This window comes from Platalea leucorodia, assembly GCF_965183815.1.
Source record: "Platalea leucorodia genome assembly, chromosome: 2".
NCBI lineage: Eukaryota > Metazoa > Chordata > Aves > Pelecaniformes > Threskiornithidae > Platalea > Platalea leucorodia.
In genome coordinates, this window is record NC_138824.1 from 11,606,375 (window position 1) to 11,615,957 (window position 9,583).

Below are 9,583 nucleotides of genomic sequence, written 5' to 3' on the forward strand. Positions count from 1 at the left end.
GATACAGATTCAATTTAATATGCAGCTGTTTTGACTGCTGTCTAAAAGAGAAAATCAGAACCACACAGTCCTTACACTAGCCTAAAATGTGGTTTTATGCTAATATTTTCTCACAGGCTACAGAATGCCATATTCATGATCCAGAGGGCATGCCCAGAGCCTCTGTCACCTAACCAAGCCTGTGGCTGCCCTCATGGGACAAGATTAGTAATCACGCCTCCGAATAGTAGAGCTTTTCAATTCAGCGTTCTGAGCCAGGGCTCTCCAGAAAACATTAGTTACAAAGAAAACATTGTCACTAATTAGAGAAACTGCAACTGGCTCAGTAAGCAGCTCGCCTTATAACTCTCAGTTACTCCCTCAACCACAGCAAGAAATACCTCCCCAAACTTCAGCCTATAAATAACCTTCCCAGCACTTCTCCAGAAGGCATCCGGTTAAGTTAACAGTAAAGTTAACAGTAAAGTACAGCGTTGTCCACCAAGCACACGTGAATCTGGCAAGATCTGCCATCTTACTCAGTCACGTCCTTCCACAACCGCCAAAGAAATTACGGATCAACACAAAGTGACTATGAATGGTAGCGCTAGGGGCACGCTTGTCAGGGCTGAAAAACTTTGGTAGCTCTTTCTAGTTCAAGGGGGAGCTAACAGATAATCCCATTCAACCATACACAAGCCAGCTCCCTTTTTGTTTTCCACTACTGCTACTCCTGCTGAATACAAGAGACATAAGAACAAACAAACAAACAAACCCCCCTCAAACAAAGACGTATTTTGAGAATGAAAATTAAAAAGGAAAACTCATCTGGTTGAAAAACTACTGTTAAATACCAATAATTACATTTTCCAGAATAGTAAAGCTTAGCATTAGCTTTTGGTGTCTGTGTTTGTCTTTCAAGAACTTTAAAGCCATGCTTGGTGCAGTTATTTGAATCACTCTCCATTTTTCTTTGGGAAATATATCTTTGTGTCATTTATTTCTCTTCATTACAGACTGTAACTTAATAAAGTACATTTATTCTGCTTTATGGTAGAATCCATTAATCTTGAGAATGGTTATTTCTAAACAAATGCTGAAAGTCAATAATGCGACTCAGTAAGCAGAAAGAAATGTTTGCTTTTGCATCGTAACTATCAAATCCAGAAGGCCAATAAAACAAGACACGTGAATTATTAAAGCAAAGCGTACTCAGGCCTCCATAGTTTATTATACACTTTCAGAGGAGCACTTTTACCCCAACCCACAATGGATCATTTATTTGGAACAATGTTAGTCTTAACTTATCCACTGTCCTGTCTAGACCAAGGTACACATTTCTACACGATTAACACACTTTCAAGTGATGACACATTGGTAAGATTTAGGTTTTATTAAGTATTCAATAGGACCAAACCATGTAAAAAACTTCTGAAATCTTACCAGGTGTTGATCTGCGTTTTTAAACAGTAATCCCATAAAAAATTCTGGTTCTAAGAAACTGTCAGATCTGTGAACCTTAGCAAAAAAAAAAAAAAAAAAAAAACATAAAATTTCTTTCTGCCACCTTTGCTCCGGAGGTGGCGATCTCTCATTGCCAGATGGATCAGCCACAATAAAATCTGAAGCACATCTCCTACATCCCACCATTACCACTGGGCAGGACGAATTCTTGAGATTACAGTGGAACATAGCTTTCAGATGAGACTTTCAGTCCGCCCAGTCCAGCCCAGCATCAGCTATAGTTTATAAAAAAACCTGCTACGAGCTACCTCTTGTCCATCTATGGATAAACAAATGAAGAGGTGAACATGTATGTGCCCTCCCACAGTCGGATTTGGAGCTCCGAAGAGTGATCTGCAATAAATACAACTAATATATCAACACACACACACACACAAAACCCAAAAAACCCACAACCTTTCATCGTAGATAAAAGCATCACCTGATGATGCAAAGAGAAAGCATTTCCTAAACTTCTATGCCCGGCCGTGACTTCCCAATGAAACCAAGAGCCAGCCGGCTGAGACTGGCGCCTTCAGGGAAGGGCCCTGCCGCCCGGAGCGGCCTGCCCGCCGCCCGCCGCCCCGCTGCGGACAGCCCCCGCCCGGGTCTCCCTCTTTGAGGGGGCCGCGGCGGGAGGAGAGGCCCCGCGGTCCCTGCGCCGCGCTGCGCTTCCCTCAGCCCCCGCCCGGCCCCAGATGCCGCCGGGCCGGCTCCGGAGCGCCCCGCCCGGGCCCCCCGCCGCCCCGGCCCCGGCGCGGCCCTCTGGGGAGGGCCCGGCCGCCGCCGCCGCCGGCTGACGCGGAGGAGCGGCAGGACAGGGCCCACCCCTCCCCCGGGTGGGATGGTTCATCCCGCCCGCCTCCATGCGCTGAGCGCTGCGGCGCATCCCCCGTGGGCCGAACCATTCCGCCTCGACGGGAGGGGGGTGCAAGTTGACCGGCCGCTCTTCGCGCTCACGCCCCCTCCTCTCCGCCCCGCGGCGAGCCGCCATCCCGCCGCCCCTCGGCTGCTCCCGCCGCCGGGCCGCACGGCACGGCTCGCCTCACCCAGCTCCTCCCTGCCGGCGCCGTCCATCTCCCCGCCGGTTCTCCGCTCGCCCTTCCGCCAATGTGGAGCCGGCCGGCGCGGCGAGGCACTGCGCATGCGCCCGCCCCGACGGGCTGCGCCCCGCGGGAGCGAACCATAGATACCCGCCGGAAAGACAAGACCTGGGTGGGTGTTGGTCCTCCAGGCTGGGTGTGCGGCGCGCAGCCATGCCGAGCTCGTCGACGCCTCCTGAGTTGTGTCCTGCCGTTCCCTCTGGGCCCTGACACACGGGCTGCGGGAGCCCCGGCCTCCCTGGGATCGGCCCCCAGAGAGAGCGGCAGGGCCTGAGACGAAGCGTGCAGCGAGTCCCTCGCCATGTGCGACGGCTCGTACAGTTATGAAACACGGGGTTATTTGTGTTTGCCTTCCAGCGCTGGAAAATTAATTTGGATTTTTTTTTTTTCCTTCAGAGCCTTTGAGGAGCAGCTGCTCTTAGATCAGCAGGAATTGGCATTGCTTCTTGGGTCTGCTGCAGCCCCGTGACGCACTGCCGCATCCGCAAGGCTGGGGAGCCCGGCTTCGGACACAGCGCTGCAAGCGGAGAGCCGTAATTAATAAGCGAAGACTGGAAACAAGGGTGGGAGTCAACAGTTCAGCAGTGCTTGACAGCTCCGCTTGTCAGTGATTTGCAGTTTGGCCCCCTGAACGCCAGTCAGCTTCAACAAGTTCAAACTGTTTTCGCTATGGGAAACAACAAATGATTCAAAAAGGACATTTGTGAGAATCGTCGTTAATGATGGATCAACCACTGGAACAAGAAAAGAGTTACTAATATGAAGTGTTATCTGTAACTAATCGTTTCATATCAAATTACTCACTTCCTGAAACATGTTTCACTTCTTGTGGATTCCACAGGAATCCTGCATCTTCTCTGCACACTCCTGTAGATAAGAATAGGATTTAATATGGGTAAAAACATTTGCTATAAGCAGAGGATTTCTAAAGCAGCATGGATTTAGAAATCCTCTGCTTATAAGTAAATGTTTTTACCCATATTAAAAGAAAGCAGTATTTCCTGTAATTCCTTTTTTTTGTTTTTCTTAATCTTTGGAAATCAAATGTATCAAGGTGCTAAAACAGATTTTAACCATAGTCTGTAATCAAAGCTATAATCAGAACTCCAGGTCACTCTGAAGTGATACCCAGAATCTTTACTCTCTAAACGTTTCCTCTGAAATTAAGTGTTTTAGACTTGCACAATAAAAGCTTCTATAATTCCGTGAACTTTTATTTTCTTAGTTTGAAGACCCTAATATAGGGCTGGTTAGGGGCAGGCAGGGGAGAAGGGAAGGGATGTTGTCCTGTCTTAAAGAAAGACATAATGCTCTGAAGGATTTTCAGCTGAAGTTATACTGTCTAGCCTAGAAGGATCACTCTTCAATGGAACCTTCTCCCAGCAAGCTTAGTCTATTGTGAATTTTGAACACTTGGAAACTGGTCTTCCACTAACCTGGCACCCACCGTTTAACCTATCCTTCTTGCTGGTTGCTCCAAGAATAACCCATCAGTATTTTTTCATCAAAACTTTCAAGGTTCTGCCTATATCTATGGCTGATTTGACTAAAGTAATAAAATTTCCAGCTGTTGGTTTCCTAAAACAGAACGTTGTTTTTGCAATGAGAATGTATGATAAAATAATGTCTTTTTTCTACACAGGAGAAATGTAAGAATCCTCTGAAGCCTCCCAGAAGCTTCAGTCATCTTCAGACAGGCATCAGTAATTCACTTATCTACAATGAATAAGCTCTAATGGGGAAGACATTCCTTTTCAATTGGCAGCTTCTTTATGTTTTTTTCCAGGTACCATGCTTCTCCAAACTTCAATTAAAAAAAAAAAAAGCCACGTCAGCAAGCTATTACTTGGCTTCCTCAAATTTATTTTGGAAAAGAGTTCTCAGTAGGCAATCTGTGATTGCAGGTTATCGATTTAAGGAACTGACTCACTAATTACAATGTTTGTGTCAAGCCTTTACACAGTGTATATCTCTTTTCTTTATATTCATGGATATTCTGTATTCTCCATTGTTTCTAACAATGCCAAAGTTTGTTCAGAAAAGCATATGGGATCATTAATGTATATTCAAAATTTGTATTCAGCTAAGAGTGCTCATTCATTCTACCTTGTCATTGCATTTCAGGACTTGGCTCACAGTAAATCCTGCATAGATGTTGAAAAGGCTTTAAGGACATAATACATCTTTATTTCACATCCTGCCCAATGGAAAACAACTTGCTTCTACTACTTGTCACTATTTGCATCGGAGTTCCTTCTTTGGGCAAGAAGTTTCTTATGTGTTTAGAGAGATTTTTCTAATATGCTCCAAAAATTATATCAAGTATCTGAGTAACAAGTGGTGATCAATGAATATTCAGAAAATGCAGGAGATATAGATACTATAATGTGATATATATATATATTCATGATTCACAATATATACATTCACGATTCACAATACTATAATGTGATATATATATTCACGATTTTGCAGTATGCATTTTGTTCCTCCTTGGTAAGAATAGAAGTATTTACTTTAATGCAAACATCTGGTTAAATTCTAGTCATCCATCCATCAATGCAAAATTACTTCATGATGTGAACATTGCAGTCACCAAATGCTTATTTACTCTAGGCTTCATATTCTGAATAGCATATACAGCTTGCCTCTTAGAAATCACAGAGTCAACTCATGTTGGGGGTTTTTTTCAGAACAAGGCCAAATGGAGTACAATACCCAGCTTCTTACATTTTTTTTTTATTATTAAAAGCTAACCCTGAAATCTTTTAAGAGCAATTTCAGGAAATCTTTTGGTCTACTTAAATGCTCCTTATTAGAATAGCTGCTCTGCTAGGTCTGTCTAAATCCAAGTTTAATCTCTGGCTAAATTTCCACATTTTTAGGGGAAAAAAATGCAAGAACAGAGTAAATATACAGAAATACAGTTTCGATGTACAATCCCTCCACACAGATGTCAGCTAGCTTTAGTTTTTGGACTGCTCAAGTCTTGAGGGACTTTTCTTCCATTTCTTCACGGAATCTTTTTTGCGATCCTTTATATTTGGCTTCCAGACCATCTGGTGGCAGTGAGCCCCATACTTTAATAATGCATTGTGCAAAAAAGTGTGCCTTTTGAGCCTGCTACCTGATATTCATCTGATAACCCCTAGTTTTGTAATGTAAAAATAATTATTGCATTGACCTTTTCTTAAGTCATCTTGGTTTTACAGATCACTGTCATACTCTCTCTCGTATCTCCTTTCCAGGTTGGAGAGTCCTAGGCTATTTAATCTCCCCTCACAGAGAAGCCATTCCATGCTTTTGATCATTCCTGTCCCCTTCCTCTGTCTTTTCTAGATCTCTTGTGTTCATTTGCATATGAGAACACCAGAACTGTGGACATACAAGGATGCTAAAAACCCTTCTGCGTACATCTGACTGTTTTTTACTTCTGCTTTTTATAACAATTTGTATTTTAAGTTTTGCTCAGGTACTAAGTTACAGGGTGATTACTTTGTATGATGTTTTAATGAGCCATTGGTAGACCTCAGTTATGTTGCCATCTGTCTGTAGACTATAATCCTGTCTGATGGGCAAATGATTGGCATTCCTCCGAGATTTGTATCACTGGTTTATATCTAAGAGCACATTTTGAAATCACCTTAAGTATGAATACGGCATCCACATTTCATTAGATCCTGGATAGCATATTGCTTATCTGTGTATCAAAAAGCAATAGCTCCTGTCATTTATATTCCTGTCATCACTGACGTGAAAACATGTATATATAACTCTTTCCAATTCCTCACAATCGTGAGCTTCCTTTCACACAAACTCCATATGTTCAGTGTTGTGGTCTGTAATCGCCCATTTCCAAGGATTCCTATTTTTGCGTTTTCTTGGTACAAATATCAAGCATGGAACATCCTAAACTGTCGTTAAAAAGTCAGCATCTTAATGGTCATCATCTTAAAAAAACCTGCAGTTGATAGACTGGGAGACTCTTAAGTTTGTTTTAGAAGGAGTTAGTTTTATGTGAGTTTAATCAGGGACAGTTTTGTAACACCTTCTTGCTACAAAGCTTCATGCTATGCGTGGAACAGCCTGCCTTTCTTTGCCATGACAAGTCTTTTGGAAGGTTGATTTTCCATTGCATTTCATAGAATCACACACTCACAGAATGGCAGAGGTTGGACAGGACCTCTGGAGGTCATCTAGTCCAACCCCCGTGCTCCTGCAGGGCCACCTGGACCTGTCCAGACAGCTTTTGAATATCTCCACAAAGGGAGACTCCATGGCTTCTGTGGGCAACCTGTGCCAGTGCTCGGTCACCCTCACAGTAAAAAAGTGTTTCCTGATGTTCAGAGGGAACCTCCTGTGTTTCAGTTTGTACCCGTTATCTCTGGTCCTGGCACTGAGCACCACTAAAAAGAGCCTGGCTCCATGCTTTTTGTACCCTCCCTTCAGGTATTTATATATGTTGATAAGATCCCCCCTGAGCCGTCTCTTCTCCAGGCTGCCAGGCTGAACAGCTGCAGCTCTCTCAGCCTTTTCTCATAGGAGAGATGCTCCAGTCCCTTAATTATCCTTGTGGCCCTTCGTTGCACTCTCTCCGGTATGTCCATGTCTCTGGGGAGCCCAGAACTGGATACAGTACTCCAGGTGTGGCTACACCAGTGCTGAGCAGAGGGGAAGGACTGATCCCCTCCCTTGGTGCCAATATTTTGTCTAATGCAGACCAGGATACCGTTGTCCTTCTTTGCGGCAAGGGCCCATCACTGGCTCACATTCAACTTATAGAATCATAGAATGCTTTGGGATGGAAGGGACCTTTAAAGGCCATCTAGTCCAACCCCCCTGCAATGGGCAGGGACATCTACAACTAGATCAGGTTGCTCAGAGCCCCATCCAGCCTGGCCTTGAATGTTTCCAAGGATGGGGCATCTACCACCTCTCTGGGCAACCTGTTCCAGTGTTTCACCACCCTCATTGTAAAACATTTCTTCCTTATATCCAGTCTGAATCTACTCTCTTTTAGTTTAAAACCATTACCCCTTGTCCTGTCGCTATTGGCCCTGCTAAAAAGTCTGTCCCCATCTTTCTTATAAGCCCCTTTTAAGTACTGAAAGGCCGCAATAAGGTCTTCCTCAGCCTTCTCTTCTCCAGGCTGAACAACCCCAGCTCTTTCAGCCTTTCCTCTTAAGAGAGGTGTTCCATCCCTCTGATCATTTTTGTGGCCTGAAACTTGGTGTCCACCGGGACCCCAGGTCTTTTTTTGCCAAGCTGCTTTCCAGCTAGGTGGCCACCAGCATGTGCTTGTGCCCAGGGTTCATGAGGTGTGTGGCTGAAGATAGCAGTCATGTTGTCAATGTCACTGATTAAGAACACAGATCATAAAAGGACCATTGTGTTCAACAGCTATGCTTCAAACTCCAAAACTGCTGTTCGCAAGTTTGATTGCTACAGCTGTGATGAACACAGAACTGTCAGATGGTCCCCACTGGAATCTGTAAAACATAGCTGTTGAGTAACACAGTGTTGAAAGCCTGGTGTGTGTTGACTCTCTCTAAGCTTTCATGAAGAATAAATATGATTACAGAAGATGCTGCAGCTGTCAAAAGTGCTGTTGGTGGTTCATACTTCAAATAGAAATTCTCAGCACAGTTCAAATATCAGAAAAATTAGAGAAAGCCGCCAGGATTTTTCCCAGCATGAATCATTATCATGTGGCTGAAGTAAAATATTTTTTCTGTCACTTAATGAAAACAAAAGATCTATATTTGCATATAGATCTGTATATAGTGGGACTTATCAATCAAGCATTGCCAACATGATGTTCAATTCTCTTGTTTATTTGGTGGGCTGCCAGTGTCAACTTTCTTTCAGAACAGTTCAAAGTCGAAGTACAGCATCCCTTCAGTAAGTAGGTCACTTGGGAAAATACCGCAAATGTTCAGATACTTGTGAATCTTTGTCAGTTCTTATATCATTTATCTTAAATATTTAAATAAAAACAGATGCAGTGTGTGACAAACCAAGTTGCACTAAAGGAGATCATATGATAATTTTGGGCAGTGTTTCAGATTTACGACACTTTTCCATATTATCCTGCTAACTTCACCAGTGCTACAGTCTGAAAAGCAGTGCTTGAATTCTGAGGCTGTCCTAGAAATACAACACTCCATTTACTCTAAGCATCTGCATGGACCTACCTTTACGCTTGTGAAACTAGCTAGGTGTCTGAAGTTCTGCACATGACCAGAGGCACTTCAGGTCTTGACATCTGTCTCCAACTTATGGTCAGTTGTGTCTGTACTACAGCATTCACTAATAAAAGAGGACCAGGGAGGTCTTACTTTGTGGCCCTATTCTGGACCTCTAGCCGGATTTCTCCAAGACTATGTCCAGGCGCTGCCAGGGGACAGTCCTCTTCAAGTCAGCTCCCAAAAAGCACTGTGGACGAGAACAAACAAAGTCTGGCTCCCTCCATTTCCACGGTCCCCCAACACTATTCCAGCAGGCTTTGCACCTTCAAACAACCCTCATGTCCTCATGCAGTGTTTCTAGGGCATTTAGTATACACAGAAGAACTGAAAATAGATGACAGAAGAAGGGAAAAGAATTGCGGTGGTGTAAGACAAATCCCTCCTCTTTTAAAAGGGAATTCTACCATTCATAGTTTTCAAAGCTAAATATAATACATCAGCCCAGGTCTCTTCTGATGCCCATGGCTGTAATATCACAAAAAGACATGGCCCACCAGCAGAGCCCTAAGGTGGCTGTCAGCCACCCTCCCACTCCCACAATTCAGGTCAGCTTTGGGAACTAGTACAGCCTATGGCATAAAGCATGACTCCCACTCTGCTCTGATTTATGGAAAACCTCCAGAGAACTACAGCTCAGAGCAACTGAAAATCCACATCGCAGCATGCACTGCAGGGACGCCTTTCATGCATCTCGGGGGGATTCTCCCTCCACCAGCTGCAAGGTTTTCACAGCCCTTGTCTTCCTGTGAA

General features: G+C 44.1%; 1 protein-coding gene across 1 annotated transcript in view; it reads right to left on the reverse strand.

Annotated features, from left to right (window-relative positions):
• Window positions 1-2,559, reverse strand: part of SLC36A4 (solute carrier family 36 member 4) — a gene marked incomplete at both ends in the record, with an annotated part of 123,927 nt that extends 121,368 nt beyond the window's left edge. The window contains one exon of the mRNA XM_082337932.1: window positions 2,532-2,559. Coding sequence (XP_082194058.1) covers window positions 2,532-2,559 — 28 coding nt within the window. The remainder of the gene's footprint in view (window positions 1-2,531) is intronic.
• Between the last annotated feature and the right edge of the window lie 7,024 nt (window positions 2,560-9,583).